Source organism: Schistocerca serialis, chromosome 1 (genome assembly GCF_023864345.2).
Source record: "Schistocerca serialis cubense isolate TAMUIC-IGC-003099 chromosome 1, iqSchSeri2.2, whole genome shotgun sequence".
Taxonomy (NCBI): Eukaryota; Metazoa; Arthropoda; class Insecta; order Orthoptera; family Acrididae; genus Schistocerca; species Schistocerca serialis.
This window is the reverse complement of record NC_064638.1, coordinates 883734790-883747640: the sequence shown is the minus strand read 5'-3', so window position 1 is coordinate 883747640 and position 12851 is coordinate 883734790. Positions and strand designations below refer to the sequence as shown.

At 38.9% G+C, this 12851-nt stretch overlaps 1 protein-coding gene across 3 annotated transcripts in view; it reads right to left on the bottom strand.

The window, feature by feature from the left end:
* The window catches only part of LOC126410937 (cell division cycle and apoptosis regulator protein 1-like), a 259834-nt gene that overhangs the window by 53358 nt on the left and 193625 nt on the right, over nucleotides 1–12851 (bottom strand). For 2 of the 3 annotated variants that reach the window (XM_050081326.1, XM_050081327.1), the window contains exon 13: nucleotides 6669–6869. The exons of the other annotated variant lie outside the window; for it this stretch is intronic. In XM_050081326.1, the coding sequence (XP_049937283.1) occupies nucleotides 6669–6869 (201 nt within the window). The remainder of the gene's footprint in view (nucleotides 1–6668; nucleotides 6870–12851) is intronic. 3 annotated transcript variants of the gene reach the window in all.

The following is a 12851-nucleotide window of genomic DNA, read 5'->3' as shown; positions in this document are numbered from 1 at the left end:
ATAGCGCCATCTGGTTTCCCTCTTCAAGCTACACAAGTTTCGTTCTTTGTAATTTTTTCGTTTGACGCTTATTTCATGAGATATTTGGCCTGGTCATGATCAATGGACCACCCTGTATATACAGGAAAGAAAGATAACACTTTGATTTGAACATGAAAGTGCATTAATATAAGTTTGGGGAATAATTAAACACTGGAAACTCCAGGTACTCCAGGTAGGAATATCAACCATGTGGAAAAGACAGATTGCTACTTGCGGTAAATAGGACACGTCAAGTTGCAGATAGGCACAAATAAAAGACACTTACTTTTACTGATGAAGATTGTGACTGAAAGCTTTAAATGAGTGTCTTTTAGTTGTGCCTGTCTGCAACCTGACATGTCTTATTTGGGGAATAACTTTTCTGTTTGTTTATATATTAAGAAGGTGGGAATTAAAATACGTAAGATAAATATTTTATGAGAAAGAATGTATTATTAATGTTAGTGCAAGTGCAACAAAATAGTGTTAACCCCTTAACAGGTTGTTTTCTTTTCTGTTTTACAAATTATGTCCCAAAAATAGTTTTTTTTAAAATTAATGAAACATGTACTTTAATGAACAACATTACATGCAGACGTATAAGGATAGCTCTTACAACTTAATAATGATTTACAAATTTTTAAAGAAACCATAAATAAAATCCCGAGTACACTCATATACTAGACTCTGACTAAAGTATCCTGAAACTTAAAAGTAATTTTTTTTATTTTCTGTTTAGATATGAAATCAAAACATGGTTTTTACAATGGGTTTGAATGTTTTGTAGTTGTGGATGGAAAACATTGGCAAATCAGTCACCTGGGATTGGTGCTTGACGACATGCTACTTTTGACAAAAACTCCTCTTTCTGATGTTTTTAAATAGCATTATTGATAACAACAATACGAAACTCAAGACAATTGTTCTTATTTACATATTTTTCAATCAAGGCATATGCGTTTCACAAATCAAATTTAACGAGATGGAGAAAGATTTTCCTGTAATACTTCTTTCCTCTTAAGCACTGGTGGATTGCCAAGCTAAGTACTGATCTACCTTGCTTTCTCCGCCCATTGTGTTATTGTGTGCCATCATAGCTACTGGCTTCAACACTTCCCTGTGTCTTTTCTTTACAGCATTCATTTAAGCACTGCGAACTGTTGTCAAGAGAGACTCATGTCTTTTGTCCTTCCCATAAACTGTTCTCACTTTCCCCCACTGAAGAGCAACAATTTCTGCCTTCTATAGTTTTTATGATTAAATGATGGAGGCATGCCTCTTCTAGACACAAACACAGTTCCATATATATCAGGTCTTTCAGCAACTGGAAAGTCAGCAAGTTTAGGAAATGTGTAGTACGAGGGTTGTTCAATAAGTAATGCTCCACATTTTTTCCTCACAACATATTTATTGTTAAGAGTCAGAATCTAGTAACAATATACATCAACATGTCTTGCCTGTGTCCTATTTTTCTACGTAGTCTCCATCATGTTCTACGGCCATACACCAATGTTGTGGAAGAGCATATATTCCCTGCTGGTAAAAGCTCTTGTCCTGTAGGCATAGCCATGTTTTCACTGCATGGCTGACACACTCGTCATCTTCAAAGGGGTAGAGAATCTTGAAGCGGCCAAAAGAGATGGAAGTCCGAGGGTGCCAGGTCTGGACTGTAGGGTGGATGACGAAATGATGTCCAATACAATTTGGTGATGTGCACCTCTTTGAGTACCCGAGAGTCTTGATCATCGCAGACACACTTCCAATGCTGATCGACAACTGTAGAGCCAATTGTTGAGTTGTGATGCGCAGGTCAGCACAAATAATGGTATCTGCATGATTCAGCATGTCTGGAGCAGTGGCTGCAATAGGACATCCCGAGTGTGGCTGATCATGGAGCTCTGTTTCTGCATTTCCTGAGGCTGTAACTTTCTTTGCCCATTGCACAACTGTATCTTTATCAACTACAGCATCACCATACACATTCACCACAGTTTCTTTTTCTGCATACAAGAATTCAATAATAGCACGCTGCTTGTAACATGAGTTGTATGTAGATGCCACTTTGACGCTGTACTACGGCTCTGCCATCTGTCAGAGCAGTTTGAAACTTCACTGGCACACAGAACCAAGATCAAATGGGAATCACCAACAAGGATGTTTGTCTATGTATATTAATGGCTTTTTTCTTTTAAAAAAATGTGGGGAATTATTTACTGAACAACCCTCGTCATCATTGACAACAAGACAACAGCCTTTATTCAGCATCATTACAATCTGAGTTGAATCTTGCATATCATTCACTATTTTATTGAATTTCATTCCTTTTCCTACAATGTGAGACCACACATACCTATTTAGAAACTCGTGTACCATGAACACAGTGAGTTCAAGCCTCTGTCTGGTGTGCATAAACATTTGAATTTATTGTTAAACTGTTTAAAGTCTAGCCAAATTTTATTTAGCATCATCTGTGGGAGGTTCATAGGATTCTACAGCAAATTGCTAGAAAAATTAAGGCACATATTTGGCATCAGAAATCTGCAGTAACTCAACACCTGTACAAATATCGGAATAACGAGCAATATGTGTTTTTTATACACATTTGATAGTTGGGCTACATCACAATGCTTTGAACCAATACAACACTGATAAATACTCTTATTTTGTTGCTGATAGTGTATTTTCACTCAGAAATATGTTGTACTTTAGCATACGTGTTTGTCTCTGTGATGTTAATGTCTATCAAGCCACTGTCAATGACCTGATCCACATAAGACAATATATCTGCACAGTTATTCGTGAAATGAGCTGCAAGATTTCTTGTGAACAGAAGTATTGGAAGAGGTGGTTGGAGTGCAGTAGATATACTTATCTTGTACCACTGGTGAGCAACTGTCAGCCAACTGATAAACAGTCATCACTTTCAATCTCAAACATCATGTTGTTATACACTTTCTAGGGGTAGCGTCTTTGATTCATAATCAAAACGTCTTCGGTCCCGGGTTCGATCCCCGGCACTGCCTAAATTTTGATAAATAATCAGCATTGGCGGCCAAAGACGGCGGTTGTTCTTGGCGGCCAAAGACAAGGCATAAGAAGTCAGCCTCATTTCTGCCAACGGCCTTGTCAAAGAGGGCGGAGGAGCGGATAGAGGTTCAGGGCACTCTCTTGTCCTAGGGGTGGGAAATTGCCCCTAAAGGCAGAAGAATCAGCAATGATCAACGACATGAGGATGCAGAAGGCAATGGAAACCACTGCATTAAAGACACGTAACGTGTATCCACAGGACATGTGGCCTGTAATTGAAGAAGTGTCATGATGCTCTCTCCATTGGCAAAAGATTCCGGAACAGTCCCCCATTCGGATCTCCGGGAGGGGACTGCCAAGGGGGAGGTTACCATGAGAAAAAGATTGAATAATCAACGAAAGGATAACGTTCCACGAGTCGGGGCGTGGAATGTCAGAAGCTTGAACGTGGTAGGGAAACTAGAAAATCTGAAAAGGGAAACGCAAAGGCTCAATCTAGATATAGTAGGGGTCAGTGAAGTGAAGTGGAAGGAAGACAAGGGTTTCTGGTCAGATGGGTATCGGGTAATATCAACAGCAGCAGAAAATGGTATAACCGGTGTAGGATTCGTTATGAATAGGAAGGTAGGGCAGAGGGTGTGTTACTGTGAACAGTTCAGTGACCGGGTTGTTCTAATCAGAATCGACAGCAGACCAATACCGACAACAATAGTTCAGGTATACATGCCGACGTCGCAAGCTGAAGATTAACAGATAGAGGAAGTGTATGAGGATATTGAAAGGGTAATGCAGTATGTAAAGGGGGACGAAAATCTAATAGTCATGGGCGACTGGAATGCAGTTGTAGGGGAAGGAGTAGAAGAAAAGGTTACAGGAGAATATGGGCTTGGGACAAGGAATGAAAGAGGAGAAAGACTAATTGAGTTCTGTAACAAGTTTCAGCTAGTAATAGCGAATACCCTGTTCAAGAATCACAAGAGGAGGAGGTATACTTGGAAAAGGCCGGGAGAGACGGGAAGATTTCAATTAGATTACATCATGCTCAGACAGAGATTCTGAAATCAGATACTGGATTGTAAGGCGTACCCAGGAGCAGATATAGACTCAGATCACAATATAGTAGTGATGAAGAGTAGGCTGAAGTTCAAGACATTAGTCAGAAAGAATCAATACGCAAAGAAGTGGGATACGGAAGTACTAAGGAATGACGAGATACGTATGAAGTTCTCTAACGCTATAGATACAGCAATAAGGAATAGTGCAGTAGGCAGTACAGTTGAACAGGAATGGACACCTCTAAAAAGGGCCATCACAGAAGTTGGGAAGGAAAACATAGGTACAAAGAAGGTAGCTGCGAAGAAACCATGGGTAACAGAAGAAATACTTCAGTTGATTGATGAAAGGAGGAAGTACAAACATGTTCCGGGAAAATCAGGAATACAGAAATACAAGTCGCTGAGGAATGAAATAAATAGGAAGTGCATGGAAGCTAAGACGAAATGGCTGCAGGAAAAATGTGAAGACATCGAAAAAGATATGATTGTCGGAAGGACAGACTCAGCATACTGGAAAGTCAAAACAACCTTTGGTGACATTAAAAGCAACGGTGGTAACATTAAGAGTGCAACGGGAATTCCACTGTTAAATGCAGAGGAGAGAGCAGATAGGCGGAAAGAATACATTGAAAGCCTCTATGAGGGTGAAGATTTGTCTGATGTGATAGAAGAAGAAACAGGAGTCGATTTAGAAGAGATAGGGGATCCAGTATTAGAATCGGAATTTAAAAGAGCTTTGGAGGACTTACGGTCAAATAAGGCAGAAGGGATAGATAACATTCCATCAGAATTTCTAAAATCGTTGGGGGAAGTGGCAACAAAACGACTATTCACGTTGGTGTGTAGAATATACGAGTCTGGCGATATACCATCTGACTTTCGGAAAAGCATCATCCACACAATTCCGAAGATGGCAAGAGCTGACAAGTGTGAGAATTATCGCACAATCAGCTTAACAGCTCATGCATCGAAGCTGCTTACAAGAATAATATACAGAAGAATGGAAAAGAAAATTGAGAATGAGCTAGGTGACGATCAGTTTGGCTTTAGGAAAAGTAAAGGGACGAGAGAGGCAATTCTGACTTTACGGCTAATAATGGAAGCAAGGCTAAAGAAAAATCAAGACACTTTCATAGGATTTGTCGACCTGGAAAAAGCGTTCGACAATATAAAATGGTGCAAGCTGTTCGAGATTCTGAAAAAGGTAGGGGTAAGCTATAGGGAGAGACGGGTCATATACAATATGTACAACAACCAAGAGGGAATAATAAGAGTGGACGATCAAGAACGAAGTGCTCATATTAAGAAGGGTGTAAGACAAGGCTGTAGCCTTTCGCCCCTACTCTTCAATCTGTACATCGAGGAAGCAATGATGGAAATAAAAGAAAGGTTCAGGAGTGGAATTAAAATACAAGGTGAAAGGATATCAATGATACGATTCGCTGATGACATTGCTATCCTGAGTGAAAGTGAAGAAGAATTAAATGATCTGCTGAACGGAATGAACAGTCTAATGAGTACACAGTATGGTTTGAGAGTAAATCGGAGAAAGACGAAGGTAATGAGAAGTAGTAGAAATGAGAACAGCGAGAAACTAAACATCAGGATTGATGGTCACGAAGTCAATGAAGTTAAGGAATTCTGCTACCTAGGCAGTAAAATAACCAATGACGGACGGAGCAAGGAGGCCATCAAAAGCAGACTCGCTATGGCAAAAAAAGGCATTTCTGACCAAGACAAGTCTACTAATATCAAATACCGGCCTTAATTTGAGGAAGAAATTTCTGAGGATGTACGTCTGGAGTACAGCATTGTATGGTAGTGAAACATGGACTGTGGGAAAACCGGAACAGAAGAGAATCGAAGCATTTGAGATGTGGTGCTACAAACGAATGTTGAAAATTAGGTGGACCGATAAGGTAAGGAATGAGGAGGTCCTACGCAGAATCGGAGAGGAAAGGAATATGTGGAAAACACTGATAAGGAGAAGGGACAGGATGATAGGACATCTGCTAAGACATGAGGGAACGACTTCCATGGTACTAGAGGGAGCTGTAGAGGGCAAAAACTGTAGAGGAAGACAGAGATTGGAATACGCCAAGCAAATAATTGAGGACGTAGGTTGCAAGTGCTACTCTGAGATGAAGAGGTTAGCACAGGAAAGGAATTCGTGGCGGGCCGCATCAAAACCAGTCAGTAGACTGATGACAAAAAAAAAAAAAAAAATTCAATAGCAAACCCAGGGCCACTATAATCATCCATTTTTGGAAGAACTGCCTAAACAACATTACAGGACACAGGCTGAAAGTGCATCGTTTGTTGTGGAGTATCAAAAGCTGCACACAGTAAAGGCAATATCTGGTGGCAACTACCTAAACTAAAATACAACAGCCAGGCTCTAAATGTTGGACTGGATGCTCTCCAGTGGCCAAACTCTTAATTATCAGCTCTGAAGTGGATATAAGAGAGGTAGCTCAGGAGTTAAAGAGTTAAAACAGTGAAGAAGTAATCTGTATGTTATTTTTGATCAAGATACACTGAGGAACTGTCTTTGGAATGACATACTTCTCTGTTTCTCTTCTCATCTTCCCTGCTATCCGAATCCTGTTTTGGAGGTTCTGGTTCAGCCTTCTTCTTCTCTTCTTCCAATTCTTCTGCCTTCTCAGCTTCTGTTTTGATTGCCTTTGTAAGCCTAGCTATTAGCTGCGATTTCAGTCCCTTAGGACTCAATGTGCGTGCCTCTAGCTCTTGCCTCAGCTCACTTACCTGCAAAGAAAGCATCACCATATGTTACAAACACACCTATTACTACTTCTCCAGCAATAATAATAATAATAATAATAATAATAATAATAATAATAATGTAGTATTATTATTATTATTAACTTGGGAGTTATATTACATGAGTTAAATACAATGTCCTTCAACAAACAAAAATTGCCAATCTGTCCTGTATATTTTACTCAATTAAAAGTGGTACTGGACTCTAGGAATGTCATGCAACATTCTTTTATCTGCTATATAATCTGAAAGATACAGCAGACAGATACTTGTTTGTCACTTTACTTTGATATCACTCTGTCATACACAAAAGTCTATTTCTGTCCCCCAACACTATTAAGCTTCAGCCTTCCTTCCCCATTTCATGAAGATTCAGTATTTTCTGCATGTATGTCAAATGTGGCTGAAAAAGGTGGAGATGTTTGGAGTCGAGCTGATGTCTGAGCAAACAGCCAAAAAGTTACAGCTGAAAGAACTTGGGGAATTAAAATATATTAGTTTGCTATTTTCAATTAAAAGCAAATGAACAAAATGCATAAATCTATATTATCAAAGACCTGCATAAGAGGTAAAATTCCATAAAAATATATGCAGTACATTCGATTACTCAGAGAGAACATACTGTGGACCCCAGAGTCACCGCTGTATCATCAAAATTATTCATGAAGGCAGCTTGCATAAAGGGAAGTGTACTGCAAATCTTTGCAGAGAGATAGGCACTCACCAGGTGAGCAAGTAGTTCTTTGCTTTATTACTTTTATTTGTGCAGGTCATACTCTTCAGCCAGCCAAAAAACAGTAATTTAACTGTACGTAATGAAGTCTTAAGATTTGGGTGTTCGGGAAATGAGACAACTATGACCAGTACATTAATTTCAAAATAGTATATTAATTAAGAAATAGCACACTAATTACTAAATATGACATAGTGAAGAATTATCTTTAGTTCTCAATATTCCAATACAGGAAAAGAGCTTTATCATGGTTAAAAATATATAATCAGCCTCACAGACAAATAAATAAAGTAATATAACTATTGTAGAAAATTACTCAAAACTATCTGAGTAGCTGGTGTTGCCCTGATATGTATTTATTTCAATTCTATTAGTTCATCTCCTCCTTCCCCCTCTCTGTCCATTTCCTTCTCCCCCCTTCTCTCTGTCCACCTCTTTCATCCCCCCATACACTGTCCATCTATTCCCGCCCTTCTTTCTGCCCATCCCCCCCCCCCCCCCCCTCCGGCATCCATCTCATCATCATCCTTCCCTTGTACCTCCTGAACAGTGCATCATACAATGATATATATTGTATCTATTTTTTAGGTACATTCAGCAGCATATGTGGATACTGTCTGCTAAATGTGTCATGAATGGAGCTACTAGCACAGAAGCAATAAATGTAAATGCCATGATGCCATGGCTGACATGACAGTTTTACTGCATGACCAGCAAAAATGCAGCAAGTAATAACTTTTTCCCTCTTATCATTCTGAGGGGGCTGCTAGTGAGAAAAAGTTTCATAAGGGTTTAAAATTATGTGTAGAGTTTGTTTCAAGTCTTTAAGTTCTCCCATTCTGAAATACTGGAGAGAGTGCATAGTATCTACACATTATGCAACAAATTGTGTGGAATATGGAATAAACACATTAAAGATTGCATAATCATTTATTGGTTACTTTGCATTGTATCATGTAACACATACGAACCATGAAAAGAATTTTCAACAACAATATAAAAGTTCAAAAGTCAAGGCCTAAATACATTTTTCAAAGAGAGAATATTTTTCTCTAGTTCAAGTAATATTCTACAAATCAATAAGTATATTGTACTAAACACTTTCTAAAGTAGCCTATGTTCTTTCTATGGATCCAAGCTATCTCCTTGCCAAACTTCACTGAAATCGGTTCAGCGAGTTAGCAATAATAAATCCAAATGTTGTGCATTATGTGGCAATTTTTCACACACCTCAGAGTTTATGATGTCATATATCCTGAACTATGTGCCTTACATACATGTAATTTTGCAGGTACATTCAGTGGTATATATGAACACTATCTGTGAAATCCGCCATGAGTATAGTTAGTACTAAAGAAGTGGTGAATGAAAATATCATGCCTGACGCAAAAATGAACAGTGACAGTGTAGTAAGCAATTAAATATTTTTCTTTCATCATTATGTGTGTGTGTGTGTGTGTGTGTGTGTGTGTGTGTGTGTGTGTGTGTGTTGAAGAGCTCCAGAGAAAAGATGTAAAGATTTAAAATTATTTGTAAAGGTCATTACAAGTCACTTAGAGCTCTAATTCTCAAATAATGGATAAATAAAATCTGGGTACTTGGGCATAGTGACACTCAATTCTTTTTCAGCCTCACCTCCCACACCTTTGATAGGTAGGTGGTTCTTAACCCCCCGCCCCCCATGTTCCAAGTTTGGTCTAGTGGTTTCAGAGATGTGGAAAATATATGCTGAAGTTACCTGTGATAACCCCATAAAAATCTGTCAAGTAGTTTTGGAGATTAGTGTACACAGACAGACAGAAAAGAAAGTTTTAGTAAAACGGTACAGTGAGGTGACAAAAGTCATGAGGTACTTCCTAGTATCATGTTGGACCTCGTTTTACTAGGGTAGTGTAGCAACTTTATGTGTCATGGACTTAACAAGTAGTTGGAAATTCCCTGCAGAAATATTGAGCCAATGCTCCTTTACAACCATCTATAACTATAAAAGTGTTGCCAGTACATGAACTGACCTCTCAATTACGTCCCAAAAATATTTAAAGGGATTCATATGGCCAAACTACGTGCTCGAATTATCCAGAACGTTCTTGAAACCAATCACTAACAATTGTGGCCCAGTGACATGGTGTCTTGATTAATAAAAATTCCATTGTTGTTTATAAATGCCCTCACATCAGTCATCTGCTGCCACAGACCATTAACGCCAAATTTTGATGCATGAGCGTAACAGAAATGTTTGTCGTACATTCCACATTGATTTCTATGGTTATTTCATGCAGTGTTGCTTGTCTGTTAGCAATGACAAGTCTATACAAACGCCACAGCTCTTGGTTGTTATATGAAGGCGGTCTGCTACTGAGTTGTCCATGATGAGAGGTAATTCTGACATTCAAGTCACACTCCTGTGGAGCTTAGAATACAGCATACTGTATTTCCTAACAATTCCCAGTTCTATGCATCTAGCTCCGACTATCATTCCATGTTCAAAGTCTGTTAATTCCGATCATGTGGCCATAAACCTGCCTGATGCCTTTTCACAAGAAACACCTGAGATAGCTCCAACAGAGCACTGGCATTTTGTACTTCATGTACGTGATACTATCGCCAAGTGTATAACTGCATATCACTATCCCATGACTTGGCGCCTCAATGTAAATTATGATATCTTTTTCTGTAATCCAATTTTGATGACCTAAAGCCTATATGGTGTCCCAAACTATGCTCAAGTTACCTGCGAACACTCCATGAAAATTTGTCTAGTAGTTTTGGAGATAAGCTTTTTCAAAGACAGACAAATAGACACAGCATTTTTACAGACTTATTATTAATAAAGTTTTAGCTGCAAATGTTTAACAGTCTTTGTAGTACTACCATTGTGCACATACATGTTCTTTTTCCAGAGATTTTCCCAGACATGGTAGGCAACCTGGATGGTCTCAATGGGAAATTTGTTCAGAGTGGTCATCAAAGAAGCGTGGACTGCCTCGCTGATAAAATGGTGTCTTTTGAAGGCAGTCTAAACCCTCAGAAACATAAAAAGGTCTGCTGGAGCCAACTGGGGAACGTAATGGGGCCTGGGCTGTGTTATGAAGTGTGCTTGGCCAGGAACTCATGGACACAATGAGCGATGTGTTTACCAACATGTCATGATAGTGAGATTTCCTTTCACATGCCAAGGACACTTTTTTTAACAAAGTATTTTGAGAACTTCAATGTAATAGGCAAGTAGGCAGCTTCAATGGTCTATCCTACAGGTACTACTAACTTCTTGTGGACTTGGATCACACCCTTAGTTGTCAAAAGAGACAACCAGCATTGTTTTCACATTTGTCTAGTTCAATTTTGAATTTTTTTGTTTGGAAGAAGCCAAGGTGTGCCATTTAGCACACTGGCGCTTTTTTTTCAGATTGTACTCAAATAATCATGTTTCATCCCAGTATAACACTGTCAAAAAATCAGGCTGAATTTGAACACTTCTGGAAATTTATTCATTACTGTCCCTTGATTGGCCATTTGCTTGTCTGACAAATGCTTTAGAAGCAACTTGGTGTACATTTTGTGCATGTTATGATGTTTGTCATACATTGTTTACAATGGCTACTTGATGGTTCAGTGTGCCAGCAATCATCTTAACACTCATTTGACAGTCAAAGAACAACATCCACACTTGAGGCACATTCTCATCAACATGACTGGTTGGTGGCCATCTGCAGTAGGGACTGTCAATCACTTCTTCCCAGTTCTACTTTAACATCTTCAACCATCTTGAAATTTTCAAAGATTATATAGCTTAGTTCCTACAGACTTGTTGGATCAGCTGATAAGTATCCGTATAACTTTGGTCCAGAAGATGATCGTGTACCATTGTTCGGTCATTTTCTCCATGAGGCACTGTAATACAGCCTTTGAGCCAAGTTTCAGAAAATCGACAATACTGACACAAACATTGTTTGAAGCAATAAAGCCCAAGTGGTGTGAATACACTGTGTCAAATATTTACTTCACAATATAATCACTTACATTACTTTATGAACACATCTTTTATCTTTCAACAATTCTGGCAAGGTACCTAACATAAATAGCTGATGTTTATTTTTTGTTCACTGATATGACTTTCCTAAATAACTGAACCTGATACCATATACTCTATCTTGGGAGAAAACGGTTATATCACTAAAAATCAAGCCTAAAAAGAATATTTCTTAACACACAGCAGAACTGTTAATGTTTAACACTGTACCCTACCTCCACATTTTATGAATACAGAAGATGCAGTGTTCACCACACACGTTAATGAAACACTAATACGTTTAGTGACTTTTTGCATGTCTGTTGAACGGTTTCTTCCAGCCCACTGTATCAAAATCTTCCTCCCGACTATTCACATGACAATTGGGAGTGTGTCACTCCAAGCTATGATTCTCAGTCATCAACCCAAAACTGTAAATATAACGCAATAAAACAGCTGCAGAACTATTAGCATAAGATGAAAATAATTGGCATCTCTACACACTTAAACATATGTTGGTGACAGCACACCACTACCAAGTGTATAGTGAGGTATTGTGAATTATAAAAGTAAACATTATTTTTAGCCCTATTGCCACTGAGTGCACTGTAAACAGCACACTCATTGAAACTTCCTCGCAGATTAAAACTGTGTGCCGGACCGAGACTTGAACTCGGGACCTTTGCCTTTCGCGGGCAAGTGCTCTACCAACTGAGCTACCCAAGCATGACTCACACCCTGTCCTCACAGCTTTACTTCCACCAGTACCTAGTCTCCTACCTTCCAAACTTTACAGAAGCTCTCCTGCGAACCTTGCAGAACTAGCACTCCTGAAAGAAAGGATATTGCGGAGATATGGCTTAGCCACAGCCTGGGGGATGTATCTAGAATGAAATTTCAGCTTAGGATTTGAAGGTTTTCCAACCAGTGAGACATGAGAGGCAAAAGACACGATGAATATTGCAGAGTAGTTTTGTGTATGTATGGAGAAACTATGTACACAGAGAACATAAGAGTTGCATGTGACTGTCCTTTGTTGTTTCTTTGTGTTCATCATTGTTAGTGTTTGTAACAGTGTGTGAGTAATAAATGGCTTACATGAAAATCGGACCCCTTTTTCTACAGATTTTGGAGGTCCCACCATGAACAGTATGAGGAGCAATGCTGATTTGGCCATCTAATCTTTAATATTTACCATGAAATTTTCAGAGGGCCATTTTATCCA